This window comes from Mercenaria mercenaria, unplaced genomic scaffold (genome assembly GCF_021730395.1).
Source record: "Mercenaria mercenaria strain notata unplaced genomic scaffold, MADL_Memer_1 contig_3218, whole genome shotgun sequence".
Lineage (NCBI taxonomy): Eukaryota > Metazoa > Mollusca > Bivalvia > Venerida > Veneridae > Mercenaria > Mercenaria mercenaria.
In genome coordinates this window covers 35,418-63,080 of record NW_026461338.1, presented here as the reverse complement: position 1 = coordinate 63,080, position 27,663 = coordinate 35,418, and the positions used below count along the sequence as shown (strand labels likewise).

The window sequence follows — 27,663 nt, the reverse complement described above, 5'->3', positions numbered from 1 at the left end:
TAATCATTTTATAAAATAACTAATTAATTACAACTTTAACCTGAAAATCTAAGTGAAAAGGGGGGATAAATCATGAAATATTGGTACCTTATACTTCATATAGTCGAGCTAAAAATGGCGAGGTAGAGAAATTAGCATATCTTATGTAAGTTTCAACTGATAAAGGGCTGGACACATCAAACAAACCTTTGTGTTGTAATGATTTAAAGCTATCAATTTACCTTGACTGCCTTCATCAACTGATTGTGTAGTATCATCTACTTGCAACTGGTCTGTCAATCTGGTTGATGTATACTCTGAACCTTTTGTCAATTAGAGGAAAAACAGATATAATACTTCTGATTTATATTACGGTGAACACTAATTCAAACAGGATAAGGCTAAAAATATGATTTTATGGCTTTACTAATTTAAAATTAAATGTAAAAAGGCAAATTAAACAAAACAGGAAAACAAAAAACACATTTACTGATTAAATACTGTCAAAGCGTTCCTCACAATAAACAGAGGCCAATATTCAGCTACCTAAATGTTATAAATTGGCTACTTCACAACTCAAAAAATTCCATAATTCTCATCACAATAATAGAAAATCATTAAACCTTTTTCTTATATTCTGTTCCATATCCTGCATACCAGGTTTTATCCAAAGGAAACTTCAAAGCATAATAACTCTTATGTTAAATATTTGAATCTGTATGCTAAAATTGTTTTCACAAATCTACCAAGTCAAAATTGTGCTTTTTTCTTCACAAATCTAGGAAAAAAAAGCTGAAATTTCGCAGTTGTAAGATTTATGCTAAGCCTTTTTAAAAACAATAACAAAAGGCTAGGGCCTAGTCATAATTTGGGTAAAAAGCACTGACTGTAGAACTTATACTGTATCCATATCAGAATAACTTTCAACATGAATAACTAATAAAATTAAAATAACAAGAGCCATGTTAGACATGGCTAATCCCCCCGCCGGGCATATTATAATTGAAGGCTAAAGTTCCTGGCAAGTTAGTGTCTGAAAGTATTAATTTGGGGGAAAGCTTTGAAGAACCGTTTAGTTGTGGTACGCATCAGGGGCTTTAAAGATATGGAAAGAAGAATAAGTCAGTGGTGAGGTGGTTTACTGCTAAATTTTATTAATTTTCATGAACAGTATAGCTATGATGTTTTTCTATATTTATGTTAACCCAGGTTTAAGCTCGTAAATATAGGTTCAAGCTCGTAAACTTAGGATAACGACCGAAATTCATAGTTCAATCAAGAAACCTAGTTTATGTAAACCTGAGTTCACGAGCGTAAACTATGGTTTATGCGTGGTATCTTATGTTTTTACTCGAAAATATAGGTTAGTATTTGAAAAACCTAGTTTTACGCTCGAAAAACCTACATGTAGTTTATGGATCGTTAATCCTACTTTTTCGAACGTGAGCCAGGGTTCGCATAATTATTGGACAAATGGCTTGCCATAATTGCGAGGGTTAAATTACATCGATTAATTCAACCATGAAAACTAGTCCCCCACAAACTTATTTGATTTCACAGTATATGCCTTGTTTTATGATCCGTAAATGAATTAGCATGGCATATTTGAAAGTTTCTAAAGAATACAGCATGTGTGAAAGCCTAATTAGGGCAAAGAATTTGTTTGTAAATAATTTAATGTTTGAAAACTAGAAAATACCAAAATCATCCAAAGCTGATTTAAACTGATCCACATTTAGTGATGATGTCAGCGTTATCTTTGTTCCAAGCTTCGCTGATAATGCTTCCGACAGTTTGTTTAAACTGTTTGTAGCCCCGCCATTTTCAAAATAGTTCCAGACGTGTGCCATTCCCTCTACAGATTCAAACTGGATTGGTATTTGTATAGTGCGCTTGTACTCGCTTCGAGATTCTTTTTCTATAATAAATACTACAGCATTTATACAACTATATTATATAGTATGTGTGGTTGTAAATATTGAAACTGATATTTACTAATTTACTATTTTTTTAAAATACCTTCCTTATATCTGATCATCTTCACCTGGGTCTACAGGAAAATAAACTGGAAACTATTGCTCTAATAGCTTTACTATACCTAAAATTATCATTTACTGTGAAATCATTTAAACTTGCTGGCATGAATGTAATAGGATAGAGTATAATGGTGCACTTATACTTCCTTGCTATTGAGCTAGCTTTTATAGCAACGTGGTGGCATGTCCGCCTTAGGTGTGTGAGGTCCTGGGTTCGATTCCCTATCAGGCCTGAAGTATTTTCAGCCTGTTACATTTGGCACCCAACGTAAATAATTTAAGAGTACATTATAAATGAACACCTTGGAACGTCCCACAGAGGTTCAAAGGACGAATTCTAAAATGGAGGGGGAGTATGTAGGACTTGGTTCTTGCGCATGACACTCCGTCTCACGACGGTGAACAACTGTGCCAAGTTTCATCAAAATCCCTCCATGCATGTAGAAGATATGCTCCGTACAAAGTCTGTGTATGCCGAAATCTGCCCGCCCATCCACCTGCCCATCCGACCACCAGGGGCTTTCCCATAATACGTCCCATTTTTCAAACGGGCATATAACAAAGTGATTCAGAGAGTTATAGCAGGAAGTTATTTGCAAAACCATTCATGTAGTCTTTAAAACATATGGAAAAGCTATCTACCGTGTTAGTCACACTGTAAAAGTTCTGTGCTATTCTTAAAGAAATGTTAATTTCATGTATAATCATAACTCGGACATTTAATACCGAAAATAAAAAACAGTTAACTTGTATTTGTAACTGCTCTACAAAATGTATATGAATACTAACAAACGTAAGCAACTCACCTAGCTCATCCAAAATGTTTTGCAAACATTTAATGGAAAGACTTGTTGACAAATGCAGTTCCTCTTTTGTCTGTAGGTGATGACTCAGTAACGCCGCTAATTTAGCTAATCGAAGTTTTATATCCTCACTGTCCAGATATACAAGAAGTTTTAGCAGTTGTTCGTATGTCTCATAACTGAATTTGATCACAACACAGCCTATGTCTGCTTCACGAGCTTTGACGCCTGTCCTGCTTGCTATCTCATCTAGGATTTCCTGTATGGCTTCCCGGATATCAACAAGTTCTTCCGACGTCTGTGTTCTCCTGATTGCTTCATTTGTTACTGTTTTTATCATTTGTTCTGCCAGGTCAATATTTGGTTTGTCAACATCCTTTCCACTTACTTCAAGCTCTGAATCAACAACTGCAAAATAAATTGTAATATTTTTATTTCTATCATTGTAGTACCCGATATCAAAGGTGCTTTACAAAAGCAGCCATCTGGGATCAAATTCATCCTCTACCCGTAAAGACACAGAGCAAAATGACTAGAGGCACAGTGCTAGAGAAAGCTCCAGCTAAGTTAGCCTAGCTCTTTGCAAACAGACCCTTTGAATCTTTAAAATGTCAGTGTATTATATAGCTCCAACACACTTAAAGCACTTTTTCCTAGAAAGAACAAGCACTGGTCACTTTTAAAATTGGCTGGACAACACTCTTGAGGTCATCTCAGAAATTCAAAGTGCCTGGACCATGATTTGAACCAAGTACTTCAAGACTGAGTCATGCTGGATAAAACAAGACCATCAGGCCACCAAAATTTTTAAAAGTTACTCATCCATCAATATTTACAAAATTTACCTATTAGGTAAACATGTTTGTAACAACAAGAGGACCATGATGGTCCTGAATCGCTCACCTCTTCCCACATGACCTAGTTTTGAGTATGACATCGTTTTTTCTACTATTTGACATAGTCACCTAGTTTTTGAGCTCATGTGACCTAGTTTTGAATTTGACCTAGATATTATCAAGATAAAATTTCTGTCCAATTTTCATGAAGATCCATTGAAAAATATGGTCTCTAGAGAGGTCACAAGGTTTTTCTATTATTTGACCTATTGACCTAGTTTTCGAAGGTACGTGACCCTGTTTTGAATTTTACCTAGATATCATCAAGGTGAACATTCTCACTAATTTTCATGAAGATCTCATGAAAAATATGGCCTCTAGAGAGGTCACAAGGTTTTTCTATTTTTATACCTACTGGCCTAGTTTTTGACCGCACGTGACCCAGTTTCGAAACCTGACCTAGATATCATCAAGGTGAACATTCAGACCAACTTTCATACAGATCCCATGAAAAATATGGCCTCTAGAGAGGTCACGTTTTTTCATTATTTGACCTACTGACCTACTTTTTGACGGCACGTGACCCACTTTCGAACTTGACCTAGATATCATCAAGATGAACATTCTGACCAATTTTTATGGAGATCCTTTCACAAGTATGGCGTCTAGAGAGGTCACAAGGTTTTTCTATTTTTAGACCTACTGACCTAGTTTTTGACCGCACATGACCCTGTTTCGAACTTGACCTAGATATTACCAAGATGAACATTCAGACCAACTTTCATACAGATCCCATGAAAAGTATGGCCTTTAGAGAGGTCACAAAGTTTTTCTATTATTTGACTTACTGACCTAGTTTTTCATGGCACGTGACCCACTTTCAAACCTGACCTAGATATCATCAAAATGAACATTCAGACCAACTTTCATACAGATCCCATGAAAAATAAGGCCTCTAGAGAGGTCAAAAGGGTTTTCTATTATTTGACCTACTGACCTAGATTTTGATGGCACGTGACCCACTTTCAAACTTGACCTAGATATCATCAAGGTGAACATTCTGACCAATTTTCATGAAGATCTCATGAAATATATGGCCTCTAGAGAGGTCACAAGGTTTTTCTATTTTTAGACCTACTGACCTAGTTTTTGACCGCACATGACCCAGTTTCAAACTTGACCTAGATATCATCAAGATGAACATTCAGACCAACTTTCATACAGATCCCATGAAAAATATGGCCTTTAGAGAGGTCACATGGTTTTTCTATTATTTGACCTACTGACCTAGTTTTTGAAGGCATGTGACCCAGTTTCGAATCTGACCTAGATATCATCAAGGTGAACGTTCTGACCAATTTTCATGAAGATCTTGTGAAATATATGGCCTCTAGAGAGGTCACAAGGTTTTTCTATTTTTAGACCTACTGACCTAGTTTTTGAAAGCACGTGACCCAGTTTTGAGCTTGACCTAGATATCATCAAGGTGAACGTTCTGACCAATTTTCATGAAGATCTCATGAAATATATGGCCTCTAGAGAGGTCACAAGGTTTTTCTATTTTTAGACCTACTGACCTAGTTTTTGAAGGCACGTGACCCAGTTTTGAACTTGACCTAGATATCATCAAGGTGAACGTTCTGACCAATTTTCATGAAGATCTCATGAAATATATGGCCTCTAGAGAGGTCACAAGGTTTTTATTTTTTTTAGGCCTACTGACCTAGTTTTTGACCGCACATGACCCAGTTTCGAACTTGATCTAGATATCATCAAGAAGAACATTCAGAGCAACTTTCATACAGATCCCATGAAAAGTATTGTCTTTAGAGTGGTCACAAGGTTTTTCTATTATTTGACCTACTGACCTAGTTTTTGATGGCACGTGACCCACTTTCGAACTTGACCTAGATATCATCAAGATGAACATTCAGACCAACTTTCATATAGATCCCATGAAAAGTATGGCCTCTAGAGAGGTCACAAGGTTTTTCTATTATTTGACCTACTGACCTAGTTTTTGATGGCACGTGACCCAGTTTCAAACCTGACCTAGATATCATCAAGATGAACATTCAGACCAACTTTTATACAGATCCCATGAAAAATATGGCCTTTAGAGAGGTCACAAGGTTTTTCTATTATTTGACCTAGTGACCTAGTTTTTGAAGGCACGTGACCCAGTTTCAAATTTGACCTAGATATCATCAAGGTGAACATTCTGACCAATTTTCATGAAGATCTTGTGAAATATATGGCCTCTAGAGAGGTCACAAGGTTTTTCTATTTTTAGACCTACTGACCTAGTTTTTGAAGGCACGTGACCCAGTTTCAAACTTGACCTAGATATCATCAAGGTGAACATTCTGACCAATTTTCATGAAGATCTCATGAAATATATTGCCTCTAGAGGGGTCACCAAAAATGTGGTCTCTTAAGTGTAAACAAGTATTTTCTTCAATTTGATCTAGTGACCTAGTTTTTGAGCCAAGATCATTAGATGACCTACATTCGAACTTGACCTAGATTTGATCAAGGCAATCATTCTGACCAAATTTCATCAACCTCAATTGAAAAATACAGCCTCTATCGCAAACAAAACATTTTTCTTTGATTTGTCCTAACGACCTAGTTTTTGACCCCAGATGACCATATTCAATCTTGACCTTAATTTCATCAAGGCTATCATTCTGACCAAATTTCATGAAGATCAATTGAAAAATACAGTCTCTATTGCATACATAAGGATTTTCTTTGATTTGACCTAGTGACCTAGTTTTTGACCACAGATGATCCAAATTCTAACTTGACTTAGATTTCATCAAGGCAATCATTCTGACTAAATTTCATGAATATCCAGTGTAAAATGCAGCCCCTATTGCGTACTAAAGGTTTTTCTTTAATTTGACTGGATGACCTAGTTTTGAACCTAGATGACCCATATTCAAACTCCACCTAGATTTCATCCAGACAAACATTCTGATCAAATTTCATGAAGATCCGGTGTAAAATGCAGCCCCTATTGCATACACAAGGTTTTTCTTTGATTTGACCTAGTGACTTAGTTTTTTATCCCAGATGACCCATATTCGAACTTGACCTAGATTTCATAAAGGCAATCAATCTGACAAAATTTCATGAAGATCCGGTGTAAAATGCAGCCCCTACTGCATACACAAGGTTTTTCTTTGATTTGATCTAGTGACCTAGTTTTTTATCCCAGATGATCCATATTCGAACTTGACCTAGATTTCATAAAGGCTATCAAACTGACAAAATTTCATGAAGATCAGTTGAAAAATACAGCCTCTATTGCATACACAAGGTTTTTCTTTCATTTGACCTAGTGACCTAGTTTTTGACCCCAGATGACCCATTTTCGAACTTGGCCTAGGCTTCATCAAGGTAGTCATTCTGACTAAAATTCATGAAGATCAATTGAAAAATACAGCCTCTATCGCATACACAAGGGTTTTTTTTATTTGACCTAGTGACCTAGTTTTTGACCCCAGATGACCCATTTTCGAACTTGGCCTAGATTTCATTGAGGTCATCATTCTGACCAAATTTCATGAAGATCATTTGACCTCTATCGCATACACAAGCTAAATGCTGACAGACAACAGACAGACAGACGACGGACGCCAGACATTGAGCGATCACAATAACTCAGGTGAGCTAAAAATAACCATGCAGCCAGAGAACCAGGCTACCCTTAAGCAATAGAGGCCAACTACTTACATCAGCTGATGACAGGCAAAAATCCTATGACTTTGAAGGCCGTAAGCCTATGTGATCTTTAGTTATTAATCTGAAACAACTTACTCTTAAGGTCACTGTGATCGTGGTGACTTCTCCTAAACTTCTTTTGCGGGAGTATGATTAAAGGAGAACCATAGTTAAGATAAAGCTTAAAAAAATACACCAATATTACCTTTCACTTTTCTTGTACTTCGTTGCTCTTGTAATGCCTGTTGAACTGCATCTCTTACAAGTGTAGTGAAGTCTGCAAAACAAAACAGATACCATGTGAAACAAACATGTAAATTAGTAAAATATATTACAATTCTGCATCAAAGCCACAATAGAAAATGTAGCCCTGACTTATAACTTTGCATCAAAACCTTTTCATGAAATTCAGAAAGTAACATTTCTGCAATCAGATGTGTTTGATTTCAGAAGTCTTATCTAACATTTGGATAAATAATTGTAATCAGTCAAGGATACTGAAAAGTTAACAATAAAACAAGAGTGCCGCCAAGCGGGGCAATGTATGCCCGAAGGGTTTACCATTACATTAGAGGATGGAAGAAAATTAAATGGCTGCAACCCACATCATTCTGCAAGGGGCTTCAGGTTTGAAGTCAGCAAGTTGGCAGAAACCTTAACCTTAACCCCAGTATGTATGCTGTTATCTTCACAAGTGAGAATGAACTATATCTACAGGCACTTGTTCAGTGATAATCTGATATTGCAGGAAAAAAGTAAAAAGAATCACAGAATAACCAATATGCTGTTCTAACTACAAAGCAAAATGTATTTTACTATACTGAAAAGCAAAAGAAACTATCCAGATGTATAACTGGTATATTTTGAAATAAAAAATTGTTTCTTCATACCAAATTTACACTTGAAGATCTTCACGTGATAAATTTTTAAAAATCAATCAACCGTGAAGTCAGTAGTCCCACAATAGCCGTTTAAAAGGCTATATCTTCTGCACGTCAGCTGCATTGTAACATCCCAATTGGGCGTTCGCGCTAAACTTGATTCAGTCGGGCAGTGCAACCAACAATATCTTTTAAACTTTTTGCTGTTATTCAGATTAGTCAATTATCAATATTTCCAACAGCAATAAAATTTCACAAAGAACATTGTTATTTACAGGCACACATGAATTGCGTTCAAAACGGCTACTGTGGTACTGACTTCACAGTTGATTGATTTCTTAAAATTTTACACATGAAGACAAGTTCTTCAAGTGTAATGAGATTTGAAAAACACAAGTGATTTATAAATTAAAGTTTTTTTAATAAAAAATACCCCAGTTGTTAAACTGGATAGTTTCTTTTGCTGTTCAGTATATTTTACAAGTACTACCTGCTTTAGTCAACTGTGTATCTCTGACAGTTCTGCAAATAACATCCTGACTGTTGGATATATCTTCTGCAATATCCTTCTTTAAACTTACATGCTGCTGTCCAACAACTTCTTTGATATTTTCCATTGTTTCTTTTCCATTTTTATCTATTTTTTCTAAGATTGTACGAAACATGTTATCTGTATCAGACACACGTTTCAGATGTTCAATATGTGACTTTATATCAATTGGGCCATTAAGACATGAATCGATTATGTCTTCACATTCAGTTTTAATTTCTCCAGAAAACTCTGACATTAAGTTCCTCAAAGCTTCCTTCAACTCATCACAGACATCTGAATAATTGTCAGCTGAAAGGTCTGCTGTGGCTCTGTGAGCATAAACATCATTTCTTTGATGTTTTATAGACCTTACGGCTTTCCTTTCTTTTTCACTCAGTGTAGATCGAAAAACAACTTGCAAGACACCAGTCAATAATGAAATATCCCAGTCCTCAAATTTAGTCTTTCCATCAGCGGGGAACAGTTTCTGCCTGTGTTTATAATTTCGGAATTCATGTTCAAGCCTTCCCTTGTTATCCATCAATAGATCGTCAAGATCTCGACCAGACTTTCGGATTTCTTTTTGTTCTTCTCGAATAACAACCTTTCTTGCTGTGAACGTACCTCCCTTCAACAGCAGGAGAGATGACCTCAGATAATTTTCTTCTCCTGTCGTTGTCATCTTTGTAAATGTTTGAACCTGAAATATATAATAAGAGCTGTTGTTAAGTGTAGTTAAAACTGAATGTAAAATGTCACTTATATCGTGTTCACAAACTAAAAATTAACAAATTTTGACTCATTCAGGGGTAAATCAGGGGCTGTACCTTCGGAACCTATTATTTGATCTGACGCTTTCATCATGAAATCCAAGATCTATTGTTGTTAAAGATTTTTTGCAAGCCTGTATCAAATCAAACCATAAATGAAGTCTCTTTAAGCCTGCAAAAGCTAAAATAGCAGATTTGGGCCTTTTAAGGGGCCATAACTGTGGAACCCATGATGGGATCTGGCCAGTTTTCGATAGAAAACGAGATATTATGCAAATACAAGTAAGCAAGTTTGATTAAAATTAAAACATTCTAGATCAAGAGGTTCTCAAGCTATTAATCAGAAATGTTATCAATGTTCAGGCCCCTGTGACTTTGACCTTTAATAGAGTGACCCCAAAATCGATAACGGCCATCTACTCTGCATGAACAATCATCCTATTATGTTTCAACATTCTGGGTCAAGTGGTTCTCAAGTTACTGACCGGAAATGGTTTTCAATGTTCAGGCCCCTGTGACCTTGACCTTTAACAGAGTGACCCCAAAATCAATAGGGGTCATCTACATTGCATGTACAATCATCCTATGAAGTTTCAACAATCTGGGTCAAGTGGTACTCAAGTTATTGATCGGAAATGGTTTTTCAATATTCAGGCCCCTGTGACCTTGACCTTTAACGGAGTGACCCAAAAAACAATAGGGGTCATCTGCTCTACATGACCAATCATCCTATGAAGTTTCAACATTCTGGGTCAAGTGGTTCTCTAGTAACTGATTGGAAATCGTTTTCAATGTTCAGGCCCCTGTGACCTTGACCTTTGATGGAGTGACCCAAAAAACAATAGGGGTCGTCTACTCCAGCAGCCCTACAACCCTATGAAGTTTGAAGGTTCTAGATCAAATGGTTTTCCAGTTATTGATCAGAAATTAAGTGTGACGTACGGATGGACGGACAGGGCAAAAACAATGTCTCCCCCATAGGGGTGGGGGGAGGGGAAGACATAATTCTACCTGCTAGTTACTGAGAAAAGGCTGTGGACAGATGCACAGATGGACGCATGGACGGACAACGCCATTTCAATACCCCCTCCGATTTCATCGGAAGTGGATAAAGAGTATTTCCTCTACGGAAAAAACTATATGTAAAGTCTTTTGACAGCTTGAAAGTAACAGCTGAATTTATTTTATTCCCGTATTAAAGCAACATATTTGATTGGTATTAGGAAGTTGTGATACTCCCAAAATCAGTTGAGAAATTGTAAATAATCAAGGTCAGATGCTTGATAAATGAATTGAAGCTGTTTCAGTTTTGTCTTCGCTAAAAAAGAAATTTCTGTCCGCGACTTACTGAAATGGCCTAAAATATATTTTTACTATTATTGTGCGTAATTTTTTTTTCACAATTTTCCCAAATTTCAGGGCATTTTTTTCACAAAATGAACATGCCTCGGCCCCTTCACAATCTTGGCTAAACAAGCAAATTCGATTAATTGGTATCCCCGGCCAAAAGGATATATTTATATCATATACTTTTTGAGCTAGGTGTGTCACAAGGTGAAAATGTGCATTTTTGACTATTTCAGGGGCCATAACTCTAAAAATATGGGGCGGAGCCAGAAGAAAAATAGGAGGTGCGCAAGTTCATATCATGATAAAGACTCATGCAAGGTTTCATGAATCTACATCAAATACTTTTTGAGCTAGGTGTGTCACAAGGTGAAAATGTGCATTTTTGACTATTTCAGGGGCCATAACTTTGTATATAGGGGAGGAATAAAATAAACAAGCAAATTCAATGAATTGGTATCCCCGGCCGAAAGGGTCTGTGGTGAGGAATGGCAAAAAAATATATCCGGCAAAAAGTTAAGGATATTACTAAGAAGCAAATAATTTCATTAGTCAAAATCATTTTAACAGAAAATGAATGCTTTTTTTTGTGTGTGGGGGGGGGGGTGGGTGCAGCGGGGGTCACAGACCAGGTGAGGGTACAAAACTTCACATGATGATTATAAATATTAATGGAAAATTAACAAAAGCTGTCCGTAAGACAGCCAAGCTCGACTATTTGAAATATTGTCCCAGAAGCAGGAAAATATTACCCAAAATGTTAAATATCAAAAGAGTTTTAAGTTCAAAAGGGGACATAATTTGACCAAAATGCATATCAGAGTTATGGGACTTGCTGCTATCAACTAGTTTTATAACCCTGAAGACACATGCGAAGTTTCAATTCAATATCTGCATTAGTTTTGGAGATAGTAATTTGCATGTAAAACTTTAACCAGAATTTTTCTAAGTCCAAAAGGGGGCATAATTTGACCAAAATGAAGGTCAGAGTTATGTTGCTTGCTGCTAATTCAACTAGTTTTATAACCCCGAAGACACGTGAAGTTTCAATTCAATATCTGCATTAGTTTTGGAGATAGTAACTTGCATGTAAAACCTTAACCAGAATTTTCTAAGTCCAAAAGGGGGCATAATTTACCCAAAATACATGTCAGAGTTAGGGACTTGACCCAGTGAGGTTGGTTATTGACCTAGAAAAAGAAAAAATAAGTTACAAATCTATATGCCTTTTAGTAATAGCTGTATGTACTTGCACGCAAAACTTTAACCAGAATTTTCTAAGTCCAAAAGGGGGCATAATTTGGCCAAAATGAAGGTCAGAGTTATGGTACTTGCTGCTATCAACTAGTTTTATAACCCCGAAGACACATGTGAAGTTTCAATTCAATATCTGCATTAGTTTTGGAGATAGTAACTTGCATGTAAAACTTTAACCAGAATTTTCTAAGTGCAAAAGGGGGCATAATTTGCTCAAAATACATGTCAGAGTTATGGAACTTGACCCAGTGAGGTTGGTAATTGACCTAGAAAAAGAATAAATAAGTTTCAAAGCTATATGCCTTTAAATGATAGCTGTATGTACTTGCATGCAAAAACTTAACCAAGGTGTGACGCCGACGCCAACGCAGACACCGACGCCAGGGTGAGTAGAATAGCTAGACTATTCTTTGAATAGTCGAGCTAGAAATGAAACAAAAAAAATTGGGTGGGGGGGTGGGGATGCACGATAGGGGTGGTGGGCATGACTGAGTGGAGAGTGAGGTGGGGGAAAGGTACAACGGTGCATGCTAATAAATATTCATGGAAGGTTTGAAAAAACAAGAGCTGTCTCCGTAGGATGACACATGCCCCCGATGGCACTTTGAATGAATAGTTATGGCCAATGTTAGAGTTTAGGACCTTTGACCTACGGAGCTGGGTCTTGCGCGCGACACATCGTCTTACTGTGTCACACATTCATGCATAGTTATTTTAAAATCCATGCATGAATGACAAAGATATGGAACGGACATGCCCATCAATGCACTATCATGAAAAATGATCTTTAATGTCTAAGTGTGACCTTGACCTTTGAGCTACGGACCTGGGTCTTGCGTGTGACACGTCGTTTTATTGTGGTACACATTCATGCCAAGTTATTTGAAAATCCATCCATCGATGACAAAGATATGGACCGGACACGCCCATCAATGCACTATCCTTTAACGTCTAAGTGTGACCTTGACCTTTGATCTACGGACCTTGGTCTTGCGCACTGCCCGTCGTCTTACTGTGGTACACATTAATGCAAAGTTATTTGAAAATCCATCCATCGATGACAAAGATATGGACCGGACACGCCCATCAATGCACTATCCTTTAACGTCTAAGTGTGACCTTGACCTTTGAGCTACGGACCTGGGTCTTGCGCAATGCACGTCGTCTTACTGTGGTACACATTCATGCCAAGTTATTTGAAAATCCATCCATCGATGACAAAGATATGGACCGGACACGAAAATTGCGGACAGACCGACAGACTGACAGACCGACAGACGGTTCAAAAACTATATGCCTCCCTTCGGGGGCATAAAAAAATAATAAAAAGGAATGAATTTTTGGGGGGAGGGGGAGTGGGGGGTGGGGGAGAGGGTGTGACCAAGGCAAGGTGGTGACCAGGTGTAGGTACACAACTTCACATGTTTATAATAAATGTTTATGGAAAAGAATGAAGGAAGTTTGATGAAATTTTACCAACTGGATGGTTTAAAATTGTTATGTACAAATCTGTGGGTTTTTAAACAAATGAAAGGCAGTTAAACTCTAAGGGAAACTGAATCAAAAAAAAAAAAAACACTTGACAGGCATCATCGCAGTATGCTGGTTCAGGTTTATTTCAAGTTTTATGAAATTCTGCCTGCTAGTTACTGAGAAATGGCTGCGGACGGACATTTTTGGGCATTTTGCATTAAATCAAGGGCAATCACTCTAAGGGAAATTGACTAATCCCAAAAAAAACTTGACAGCCATCATCGCAGTATGTTGGTTCAAGTTTATATCAAGTTTCATGAAATTCTACCTGCTAGTTACTAAGAAATGGCTGCGGACAGATGCACTGACTGACGGACGCACTGACGGACAACACCATTTCAATACCCACCTCCCTATGTCATCTCCGGGGGATAAAAAAGCCTAGTCCAAATAATAGGTCATTTAGGGATAGTGTGATAACTTCCAACTATCGCTGTTTCGTCAAACATATTCTGCATATTTCTGTTAGAAAATCCCAATGAAATCCATTGGGAACATTATCTGGTATATGTGTAGTGTATTTGATATGATAACATCTCTAACAGTGAATTTATGTTTACATTAAAGCATAAAGTTACCCAGCTAAAAAATTTCAGCTCAGAGAGGTTTATATGCTGTCACGAATCTCATAATGAAACCTAACCAGAAATCATGCCAGAAGTCTGTGACGGTTTAATTTCTTCAAATTAAATGCCATGGACTCATCTTTTGCCTTAAAATATTTCTAATCCCTTTTTCCTTTGATCTCACATAAATTTAACCATGCAACAAATTATAAGTTATAAACACAAGTTTCAAATGGTTATAAATATTTCAATAATTTTCATAAATATACAAAACGTTGATCTTGATTTTCAAGAATACCCACTGTGCTATTAACTTTAAATGATATTATCAGTTTCTCATGAGAGTCAGTGCACAGATGTTGTGGTTCGACACTGGTTAGACAACCAAAATTGGGTTACATTATGATTTATTCATGCAGATAAATAAGTCATACAGTTACAACAAATACCCCATAATTGAACATAGTTTGATATCACAGACATATTTTTTGTGACTAGTGTACTACTATGACATATACACAGGATAACCTGTTAAAGCCTTGCAGCTTATTTCCAACAGGTCCTTGAATATAGTGTCATTATGGACTAGAGTATTTCGGCAGCTTTATGCATATAAATAAACTTCTGGTTCCTAGTCTACGCACTTACTTTGGCTAATGAACAGATTCCGGAAGAATAATTGCTGTCTACAGAACCAAAAAGATACAATAGTGTCGGCCTATTCTATGCACCTAAAACCAAAAACATGTTTTCATATTTTGACCTCACACTAAATAAATCAAAGCCTTGAGACGTCTGGTGGTTCTGGTGGTTCTGGGTTTTGGTAAATTTATTTCCTGTTTAAATGCCAATCTATAAATTTATATACATGAATGAGAAACAAATACAAACGTGCCTCATATATATTCTAAGATGAACTCTGCCTGACCTAGCTTGTGATGTAACCATGGGCTGGAAAACATTATCATTGATAGATCTTATATAATCTAAATGGTCAGTTTGAATGGATACAGGTTGAATTAGAACTGCTTGATCATTGATAATTCATCCACATTGTTCATGAATGGGACTATTTTGTATAGCACATGAACATCCTAAATGGATGTGATTTGGATTAAAATAAAGATGCTATATCTTTGTCAAAAATACACTTGTAACTTTGGTAGCGGGGTAAACCCGCAACCAAAAATCTTACCTATAATTTTGTTGACTTATTTTCCTTAGCACACAGTCATGTGTAAACTTTCCAGTAATGATTTACGGATAAAGTACTGGTCAATTTCAGGGCATTGTGATGACATACCTTAAGGCTTACATGTATGTCACATGATTTGTCAGTAAATAAGTTTACATGTATTCATTCAATGTGAAATGACATTTTTTCGACAGTAAACACTAAAATTGTAGTTGTATGGTCACGTTTGACATGTACGATTGTTTACGGAAATATGCCAGTAAGGTGCACAGAATAGGCCGAAACGACTGTAAGCCATCCTGATAAACCATACAAGTAAAGCTATAAAAAGCTGCATGTGCTATTATGGCTTTCTATAGCTTTACTCATTTGGCTTATCGGAATGACTTATTTTATGATCTGATATTTTATAGTTGTCATCTCTCTAAGCCTTACCCGTATCTGCATTTTACTGTTAGGAAAACGAAGACTTTAAAAAATCCAAAAGTCATAATATACAGGTCAGACTTACTTGCTTTAATAAATTAAACATTATAATATTTATGTAGAAACTTCATATGGGTTGAATTTAATCCATAATATTAAATAAGAGACTTAAATCTTCGAAAATATGATGTGTCATTCATGGAGTGATATCTTCCCTGACACCGGTTTCAATAACATCCGACTGCCTATATGACAGCAAATTACAGAAATAAAACACAAAATATACATTCATAAAAGGAAGTGGCTATTCTTACGGTCCCGTAGGAATAGCCTCGCAGGCTATTCTTACGGCTCTCCCACAGGTGGTTAAAATTCCTATGGTTACACATCGTACTGAATTCATTTGACTGATATCATTTCACCAAACTTCTTTACCATTGGTAAGGAAATCCAGAGAAGACATAAACAAACAATTTTAATACAACAAATTTATCGTAAGTGTAAAATACTTATTTAACTGAAATCTGTCTTCTAAAAAAATCTGACCAAGTGTTTTCAACTAAACCAGTTTGAGAATTATTGATCTATGTTTCGTGTATATACATGCAAATTTTTCACAACAGTACAAATCTCTTACCACTCTAAACATGTTTAGTTTTATACTTGACGTTTAAAATTGTCACACATCAGCTTGACATGTTTGCATCAATTCAGACCTGACATTTTATTTGTTGAAAATATATCAGTTGAATGACTTCAGTACAATGTATTGTAATATACAAAACTGCCGTAGGAACAACTACCTGCAGGCTTTTCACTATATTTACGGGAGAGCTGTAAGAATAGCCTGCGAGGCTATTCCTATGGGACTGTAAGAATAGACACTTCCTTCATAAAATGTCAGCGAGGCAAGTTTATGCTTTAATGTCAACATAAATTCATTATCAGAGATGTAATCATTACAAATACTTTGTACAGTTAGTTCGCCAGTTCCAACGTTTCACCGGTTCCGAAGTTTTCGAAATTAATATTGAGTAAACAATAAGATATCAATGATCAAACTATTGCTTTATTATCCTTCGTTAACAAGTAACTATTCCTAGAAATTTCATCTCCCGGAGTTGTTTTAAAGTTAAACAAAATATGAATTATATTGTGCCAAATGGGTGTAAACTGACGGTGTCCAAGTGATGCGTTTTGAGAGTAAATTTTACATGAAGCAGTTATTTTTTTGTAAGAAACAAATTCCATTTCATTTTTTTTATCAGACTCTACTTCTATTTTGTCTGTATTTAACACAGAAAAAAATCTTTGAAAACTAGAAATGTGTCCATGGGACACAGATGCCCCCATTACATGACAAAGGACACAAATTTTTTCCTAGGTCAGGGGCCATAACTCCTACAACACTGAATGAATCGGGACGTGAAACCCCAGGTGCACAACCGCAAATGCTGACCAACATTCCTTTAAACTTTGGTGACTCTAGGTCAAATACTTTTGGAGCTACGCGCCACACAACATTAAAATGACCAATTTTTAACTAAGTCAGGGGCCATAACTCCTACAAGACTGAGTGAATCCGGACGCGAAACCCCAGGTGCACAACTGCACATGCTAACCAACATTCCTATAAATTTTGGTGACTCTAGGTCAAATACTTTTGGAGCTACGCGCGACACAACATTAAAATGACCAATTTTTTACTAAGTCAGGGGCCAAAACTACTACACAACTGAATGAATCCGGACGCAAAACACCAGATGCACAACTACACATGCTGACCAACATTCCTGTAAAGTTTTGTGACTCTATGTCAAATACTTTTGGAGCTACACACGACAAAACATTCTCGGAAGGACGGACGGACGGAGGACGGACGGACAAGGGCAAATCTATATGCCCCCCCCCTCAAAAGTGGGGGCATAAAAATCTTCAGAAGTTACTAGACGTCATGTGTATTTTACACTGTATCCCTTTTCTCCAGTTCCAACAGACGTGTTGATGAAATGCCATATGGAAGAGGTATCCAGAGGGGGGAACCAAAAAACAGCTGATTCCATTATTCTTTGGAAAGCATATGTTACAAACATTAACTTGCCTTCTTGAATTAAATTCTAATGAGCCAGTCTGCTTTCAAGCTTGTCTGTTTGTCTGTCTGTGCATTATTAACAAATGTTAAAATTGTAATATACCCTGACATAATTATATTTGCTACTATAGACATTTTAACACATTTCTAATATTTTTGGTTTGTTTTAGATGTCATGTCCATGCAACAGAACCCCACCCCCACCCCCCCCCCACACCCCCCTTCTCTAAAAGTGAAGTATGAGACTGGTTTGCACAAAGTATTATTATTAAAGCTGCACAAAAGAATGTATTAAAAGTGATCAAGAAATTTACAAAGGATGTCAATTGATTTTTAAGTTATATATGAATAAATTTTATGATGGTAGTTTTGTAACTATAGCAGCCAAGGATACAGACTTCCATGATTTGAGATTTCTGAGAAGAAGACTAGGTCTAAATGATGAAGTACCAGTAGAAAATATAAATTATCAAGGACCTGTGTTTCAATGTATTCTTGAAAGAAAGAAAAAATGACATTATTTGTTACATGTTATTTCTCCATTTGATATATGACCATATAGGGTTTTCTATTTAGATTGTGTTATTTCCATTTGTGATAACATTCTAGCAAAGGTTTGTTTCATACTGCATTATTCATGCTATATAATTTATTTATATCCTAGGGTTCTTACGAAGAAACATTAACATACCTGTCAAGCCTCACGCATTGAGCGTGAGAATCACGCATTCAGGACAGAAATAACGCTCTCACGCCCTGGTTTCAATTTCTCACGCTAGTGCGCAAATTTAGATAAAAAATATCTTCAACAATTATTTTCAACTCGATCAACACTCTTTCAAGTTCCCACTAATAATGAGAAAAAAATACTGTGACGTCACACGCTCCATCTGTCTTTGCCAAGTGTATTACGTAAGATTGCAGTGTTAACAGTCTGCATAATGATGCAGCTTCAAGGACCATATATAAATATGTCTAAAAATAGCAATATCAGCTGCAAACATTGCTATTTTTACACATATTATTAAGGGGAATCCTAGCCCGTGTTTACACATTTCGGTCGTAAACACTGGAGCTGGCTGTAAAAAAGTTTTAAAGCCTTTTGAAATGTTCGTGCTACTGGTCTCGGAAAAAAATTTCATTTTAAATTGTCTTTTGGTTGTAGATTTTAATATTTTGTTTTCGGCAAAACTTCATAGAGTACAAGAGATGAACCGATTGCTCGATGTTAGGACGGAAGGCGGGAATTTATAAAGTTGTTTACAACACGATATCGGCGGGTAATATACTTCTTGTCAATGTCATTTTTGGTCATTTTTTTCACGAAAATCAACGAGAACGCACCATTAGAGTATGGGGGGCTTTGCCCCCCAGACCCCCCACCAGGGGCAACCGCCCCTTGGAACCCCTTCTCACGCTTAGACTCATGAAACCCTTGACAGCTCTGCATTAAGGTCAAATCCCAACCCATTAAGACCACTGCTTACCAGACTCTAGTCCGACCCCAGCTCGAATATGCCTCCGAGGTATGGTCGCCCCACACCCAAACTCAAATTGACCAAACTGAAAGCGTCCAAAGGAGAGCCGCCCATTGGATCAAGACCGACTACGGCCGTACTTCCAGTGTAACAGATATGCTACACTCCTTAAACCTTCGTTGACTGGATTTAAGGCGTATAGATTCTAGGTTATCACTCTTCTATAAGATTCATCATGATCTGGTTGCTATCCCAATCGTAGATTACCTGGCCCCAATGACCCGATGTGTCCGCTATGGCCACTCCCTAAGTTATAGGCTAATTACTGCAACCACTGACTTACAAGTTTTCTTATTTTCCGAGAACAGTGTACCATTGGAACCAACTTCCCCCCAGTGTCCCCCACCTCCCTACCCTAGAGCAGTTCAATGCTGCAGTTTGCAGCCTTGAACATGCCTCGCCCTAGTTATCCTGCAAACTCAAGTTTTAACATTTTTATATCACCAAAGTTTTTTTTTTAGTTTCTTCCACCCTAAATTTTTATCACTATATTCTTTCTCTTTTTGATTTTGACGCGCAAAGCGTCTACGTTCCTGCAAGGGGTTGGATGTCAACGGAAGATAGATACATGTACATAGATATCAACTTTGCTTTAAGTAAATGACACTGTCACAGGTAGAATTTTAAAACATGTTTTGCTGTCAATGATATGTATGAAATAAAGGCATGCACATGTAAAAAAGTGGTTTTTATTCTTGAAATACATAAAACATTGCATCCTCAGATTCCAAAGACAGTAGATAAAGCCACCTTCAAAGCCCCCATGTTCATGAGTATCTGGTTTAATAACATACTTCCACTGGCATTTCATACATATAGACCATGGATGAAAGCTCTGGCATGACTGGTGTTACTGAACTTACTCATTTGACCTTTTCACTGACAAAGCCACCATATCCTTTTATATCAAAATTCACATTTGAACTGACAAACAGGAATTTAAATGTTTAAAATTCAGCTGACAGTCTTTATTGAGCTTGGCCTTCCATGCATGCTTGATGTGACAGTGAACCCTTCAATAGCTGGCACCCATACCAAGACAGCATTATCTTCATACATATTTGTATTAGACATATTACAAACCTACCTTTCACAAAGTGTTCATTGTTGGTTTAATAATCTTGCTGTATATCCTTACATTTTTTATTGTCGTCTCAAACATGACTTTCTATGGGGTTATTTTTTTCAAGATGATATAACAGAACAGGCTTCACTTATATTCTGATGTGTACTTTGATTTGTATTTTGCACTTCCTGAACACTTAAAAGAGTGTTGAGCTATCTTAAATAATTTGTAAGTTTCTCTTCGGGTGCCTCTCGCTTAATTTACATGGAAGTATAAAAATACGACGGAACCGGTGAACATGCAACGGAACCGGATAAATCGACTGCAAGTAACTTCATCTGTTTGTAATTACCGATATATTTGACAATAAATAAATACTGATTTTAATAAAGGACTTTACACTTAATAAATATGTATTGTAATTTGTAATATTTATATAGTGCAAGTCTCTCTCTTTAATTTACGCGCATTAATATAAAAAGTCCGTCAGAACTAGCGAACAAACTGTACATGTACCAGAAAACGTTTCCAATGGACTTTAATTGGGGATTTCCTAGCAAAAATATGCAGAATAAGATTTCTAATAATAATATTTCTCACTGGTCAACATTACAGTCGAACCTGACTCCTGACCATTTACTGGTAGACGAAGACAGACCTGCCGGAGACAGCAACATGCAGTCAAAAGTTATCACGGTGTCCCGAAACAGCGGGCCTATCATTTGGACTAGGCTTTCTACAAAGTACAGCATTAGTATTTCATATTTCATTTGTTTTAGTATCTTGTTGAGTGTAATAAGGCATATAAACAGATAGGGAATCCCTGTTATACATTATTCTTGGTGTAATATTCCCAATAACCTGAAAAAGAGACATGATTTTTTCTGAAATTATTTTCAATACAGGTTTCATAGGTATACATGTATGCTCTAGTAATCAAAAGTGACCTGGAGTAACCAAAGAAAAGAAGGGTAACCCAGTAACCAGAAAAAGAGACATGTTGTCCTGAACAAAATCTTATCAAAGTCATTGGTTATGTAGATACATAATATCATTTGCTGCACATTTAAAAAAGTGTAACCAAAGCAATAGAGTAAGTAACCCCAGTAACCAAATGCATATAGTAGGTTACAAATGGACTCACTTGTGCAGGGGTGCACATTTTGTGCCATATCTATCAATATATTGTAACTTAAACAGGTCCCAGAAAAGTCACAAATTAGCTATATAGCTAAATCTAGCTATATACAGCTAGAAGTAGCTATAAAACCAATAATAATAATGCAAAATATGTCAAAATCAAAATGGTCATAATCGCATCCAAATGGTTAACAAGAAGAAAGACAATAACACAAAATTAAGGTCTTTGTAGTCACATTTTCAATAAAAGCAGCAGTACTTTGCGATAAATCATTACTGAATTTTTCACTTGCGATAATCATCGTAGTATTAAGACAAATTTATTAAAGACTTATCGCAGAAATTCGCAACATGTACGGAAACTAAAACTGCATTCTCAATATCGACATTATGGATAAAATCCCGTTTTCCGGTATTAACCACCAATAAACGCCTGTTCCCGGTTTTACGGTGAGGGGGGTATCGGCCATTACGCTACATGGCAGTAGTGTTTAGATTATCCTTTTTTCAAGTTTTAAACAAAGAAAATGAATAAAAAAGTATTGCAGATTATCATTTAACATTGTTGTAATTAACATGATTAAGATGTAGCAAAAAATATCCTCAAAGTTTACTTTATTTTTTAAATTTTATCTTTTCTTCTAAACTGCCGCTTCCGTGGCTCGATACCGATTAACCGAAGGTGTGAAATTATTTGCATTTTTCAAGTTAGATTATTTTGCAAAAAAGATGTTGCCGAGATCGTAGAATAGTGTTTGCATTGTGAGAAAGTAAGAACATTCCTAAATCCTTGTCTTCTGGCAAAAATAATCCCTAACACCGTACACAGTCTTTATATCGGTTAATCTCGCCAGCCCCCCTGACCCTATTTACGGAAATACTGGAAAACGGGATTTATCCTTAATGTCGATATGGTCAATATAAGATCTCCATTCTTTGCAATTGTCTTCTGTCTCATAAACCATTTGAATGGGAAAATAACTATTTTATATTTGATACTGACATATTTTGAGCAATTTTTATTGGTTTTATAGCTATTTCTAGCTATATAAAGCTAGATTTAGCTATATAGCTAGCTAATTTGTGGCTTTTCTGGGACCTGTTAAAGGCTGATCACTACCAAATAGAATGTAAGCCTCCGCAGGTCTAGTCACAAGTAGTCCAAATATAAATAGTACTAATCTTTTTTCCTTTCCTAGTGCATTTTCTCGGCAGCAACGTGCTTACTTTTACCCTACCGCGTTTCAGTATGTATCACTTTGCATTCTAATGAAATCGGCATGTTCCTATCGCATGCTAGATAAAAATGGCGGCGTAAGAATTTAATGTCACGAAAAGAGAAACTGAAAGAAGCGAAAAGTAGTAAATTCAGCGGGTTGTATTTAACGAACTGTAGTTTTCTTATTATAAAAGTTAACACCCCCTTTTCTTTTTGTTTTTCTAAAGTAGCGATCTAGTTCTTTATGGGAATATAAGTGTCTGAAAATCTGATATGCTAGAAAATGTCGAAACACCGTTATGAAGTGAGTGGATTTTATATGAAATAAAGGCTGAACACCACTAAATCCAGCTGTTCTTTACATTCTATTTGGTAGTGATCAGCCTAAAGGCATACAGACACTAAATAGCCTGAGCACCTATGAAAAAATGGTAGTCGCATAATGGCGGATTCAAATAGATCTCAGTTTTTTTTGCTGTAAGAAGGATTTTTCCTTGAAATCATTGCTGTATATTGGTTGAAATCATATTGCATGCCTATACTTGACATACTGGTAGCATTTGCATGTTGAAAAAAGACTCCAAACTGATTTAACATGTGAAATTTATTCATACACCCCTACCCTAAATTGTGATTGTCATTTCAGTGTAAAAATTACGGTGTGTCCGTTTGACCAGAAATATTTTTCTTGCATCAAACATGACCCCTACTTTTCTTTGGATATTTTTACAGTATAAATGTTGCTCTACAAGAAAATGTAAGTTAAAGAAATTTAAAAGGGGTCTAGTGTGTATTGCAGCATTGTGAAAACTTGTCATTTTATATAGAATATATAGTGGTGGCTATTTAGTGTGTTATAACCTATAAGAATTGTCACCCGGTAGAATTACTAAAATTTTCTGTCGTCTGCAAATAAAAAAAAAATTGTAAACATGGCACATCAACCCAGACAATTGATTTTTGAAAGAATTAAGCAAAAAATAAAAGATAATTCTATACCGGTGGGGGAAAAAGGGTGTCGGAAATGGCTTGGTTGTACGACAGTAAATAAAAATCCTAGCTATGGAAAAATAACCACAAAACTGCCTGGAGAAACTGTCAGAAAACAATATTATGTGCACAGACTTATATGTCAGGCCACTAGAAATATTTTAAAAATACCCGAAGGCCTACACGTGTAGCATATATGCCACTTTTCTCTGTGTGTGAACCCGGAACATTTGAGCATTGAACCCCAGTTCATAAATAATGAAAGGCAGAAATGTGGGGACCAATGCTCAGGCCATAAGTTTAGGGAGTTTTCTTTCAAGGACTGTATTCTATGGTATACAGTAGTTTACTATTTTTGTATAATATTTTTGATAAATATAGCACTATTATATAAACAACTTATACAAGGCTTATTTACATTTGTGCGGTTAATATAACTTGTTATATGTGTGCAGTGCCGGCTCAGCTGGCCACAAGGCAGCACAATAATTTTACTTATAACCATCTTTATTTCATTCTAATATCACACTCTATGCATAAGCATGATCTTTTAGGTGTGGGGTGCTAGAAAAGACAGGCTTGGGGTCAGTGAGACCCTTAGAATAGTGTAAATCTGTATGTAATTTGTACCTATACTGGCGTGATGCAAAACGACTGCGTCTTGCTCGCGATATGTACCTAGTAGTTTTACGCAACTTGTCGTAGTACTCTGTTCTTAAAAGGTGTCTGATAACAGAAGAGCCATGTGACAGTTTTACACCATTTACCCTAGCTTTAAGGATAACAGTGTCAGCAAGCCCATGATTTAGTCTTAGAATCTGGCCATGGATACGGCCATGGCAGTTGCGGAGAAATGTAACATTTTTGGGCAAGCATGCATTATAGGATCTGTTCACTGCTTCACATTTCTGTGTAGATGTTAAAAATTTAGTTTTTTCTATGCTTTCTGGACCAAGGAGAATTTCAATACATTTCCTGAGTAAAGTCTCATCATAATCAGTCATTTTAAGCCTGACATTGTCTGGCATATAGTTTTTTGCTTTTCTGTAGTTGCCAGAACAAACCAAGCTGTATTTAGAACATGAGGTACCACAGTAACCTTTGAAACATAGTACTATTGCTGAAATTATATTAGGCATTTTGTGTTTTATTACTTTCAAATTGCTTTTGTACTTCTTATGTGCACTTGATAGCTCTGAAACACACCTAGATTTAATAGATAGAGCAAATCTGTTTTTTAGATTAGACTTCTGTTTACCACGGAACATTTTGTCACTAAATGGCGCCCGGTTAATTTGCCTTTTTAGAGAATTTGCTAGGTGCCTCACATCTTTCAAGTGCACAGTTTTAGTTCCTTGACCTTTGTCTACACCAGAATGACCTTTAGAATCTCCATCACCTGTGTGGTGTGAAATCTGAAGATCTTTAGTAATATCCTTAGATACCATTTCATTCCATTTTAGCAGAGACCAGGTGTGCAGTATCAACACCTTTTTAGTTACATTTTGACATGAATAGTTGGAGAGAACTTGAATACCATGGCCATGAGATATGACTTTAGCTATAGAATGCAAAAATATGCAGTATTGTTGCATTTGAGATGAAAAAAAAGAGACAATTTTCCCACTTTTTACTGAAAAATAAGCTTTTTTTTTAACAAAAAAAATTCACTAAACACTAATTTTGTTCTATATTTTATCACAGTTGCATAATTATAAGTTTTTTTCAGTGTGGTTGTCTACTCCGCACTTGCTGGTGGTATATTTGATGTAATATCTTACGGGTTTTTTGAAAAAACAGCGTTTAATGACTATATGTGATTCAGCCAAATTTAACGGCTTAAACCGCAGTCTTTGGACAAAATGATGGCTGTACAAAAATAGTGATTTTGAGAAAACTACTGGTTTGTTTGGGCTGAAACTTGTTTTATAAGCTGAATATAGATGAAACTTCACATAGAGAGCAAAAAAAGCTGAAAAAAAAAATTTCATATTTCCTTATAGGCATACAGACACTAAATAGCCTGAGCACCTATGAAAAAATGGTAGTCGCATAATGGCGGATTCAAATAGTTCTCAGTTTTTTTTTGCTGTATTACACAGTAAGAAGGATTTTTCCTTGAAATCGTTGCTGTATATTGGTTGAAATCATATTGCATGCCTATACTTGACATACTGGTAGCATTTGTATGTTGAAAAAAGACTCCAAACTGATTTAACATGTGAAATTTATTCATACACCCCTACCCTAAATTGTGATTGTCATTTCAGTGTAAAAATTACGGTGTGTCCGTTTGACCAGAAATATTTTTCTTGCATCAAACATGACCCCTACTTTTCTTTGGATATTTTTACTGTATAAATGTTGCTCTACAAGAAAATGTAAGTTAAAGAAATTTAAAATGGGTCTAGGTGTGTATTGCAGCATTGTGAAAACTTGTCATTTTATATAGAATATATAGTGGTGGCTATTTAGTGTGTTATAACCTAAAGAACAGCTGGATTTAGTGGTGTTCAGCCTATAAAACCTACTTTCGATTTCGATGACGGCAAAGGAAGGATAATTCATCGAAAATCCGTATTACTTTGCTCACAGACATGTAACGATAAATGGTCAGAAATCATCTCTTTACTTGAACAACATCTCTAGGTGTGTTACAGTATACATTTTGCAAAAAAAGTAAATATAAAGCGCAGTTCAAATAACATCTCGTTTTTCCACCAAATCCATTTCCGGCTAAGACTAATCCCCGTTCCGTACCCGTACCGTATATCCATATTCGGGAACAATCGGTTTTGTACGGAGAATGGCGGAAAAGTACGGAAACCGCAGCCTATTTTCAGAAATGTATTTCGCGGTTACTCTTCTAGATCTATAATAACTACGAAATAATGCCATTCATATGGTAAAATATAACTAATAAAAATTGATAAACCTATTAGCTTTATTACAGCGGAGAACGTGTAGAAGTGAGAAGTTCAAACGATGTATTGACCCCTCGGTCCTCTCTTACCGCCCCTGAACTCACAAAGCGGATGTTTTTAACCCCTTTTAACTATAAAATACACAGAATGGCAACTGGCTGTAATCTCGCGTGATCTCGTGTCAGAGCGTGAATCGGCGTTATCTTAGTAAAAACAAACATCAGCGAGCATGGAGTTACAATTTGTACCTTTAAAACTACATTTAAAATAATTTATAATGTTAGCTTCTAAAACAACATTAGTTTAATGTGAAATAGTCTTAAGACACAAAGTACACCTTTAATTCTTACCATCAAAAGAAGCGTGGTCATACGGTGATAATTTATTTACCGATGAATAATTGCTTTCGCATACAAAATGAGATGGACTAGCGCCTTTGTCTACGTGCAACGGCCATCTTGAATTTTACACTCAAAATTTTTAAAAAAAATGTATAGAATTAATTTGCAGTGACGTTTAAATGTTGAAGTGATTTGACAGTGTTAAAAGTAAATACTGAGTAGGTCTGCGTGTAAAATCACCCTAGATAGACAAGCATCTTTGTAAAACGTGAATCCGCCAACTTGAATTTTATATTTTTAACTTGAGCTTTTTTTAGACTTTTTAAAAGGTTACCAACATAATCTTGAGGTTGTCAGCCAGGATAGTTTTTAGTGTCTTTTAAATGACTTTTATGATGGCCAACATATTTTAGTGCGCTTTTATAATATTAAATTGACTTTGCTGTCTGAAATTCCTGACTAT

General features: G+C 36.2%; 1 protein-coding gene across 1 annotated transcript; it reads right to left on the bottom strand.

Moving 5' to 3' along the window:
- Positions 1–221: 221 nt before the first annotated feature.
- Positions 222–26,664, bottom strand: LOC128552846 (uncharacterized; the record flags this gene model as incomplete). The annotated part of the gene is made up of 6 exons (XM_053533906.1): positions 26,467–26,664; positions 8,755–9,496; positions 7,589–7,660; positions 2,822–3,226; positions 1,679–1,897; positions 222–302 (listed from the first exon to the last, which is right to left on the bottom strand). Coding segments are annotated over exons 2-6 (1,501 nt in total), but the record flags the coding sequence as incomplete, so codon positions are not given.
- Positions 26,665–27,663: the final 999 nt, after the last annotated feature.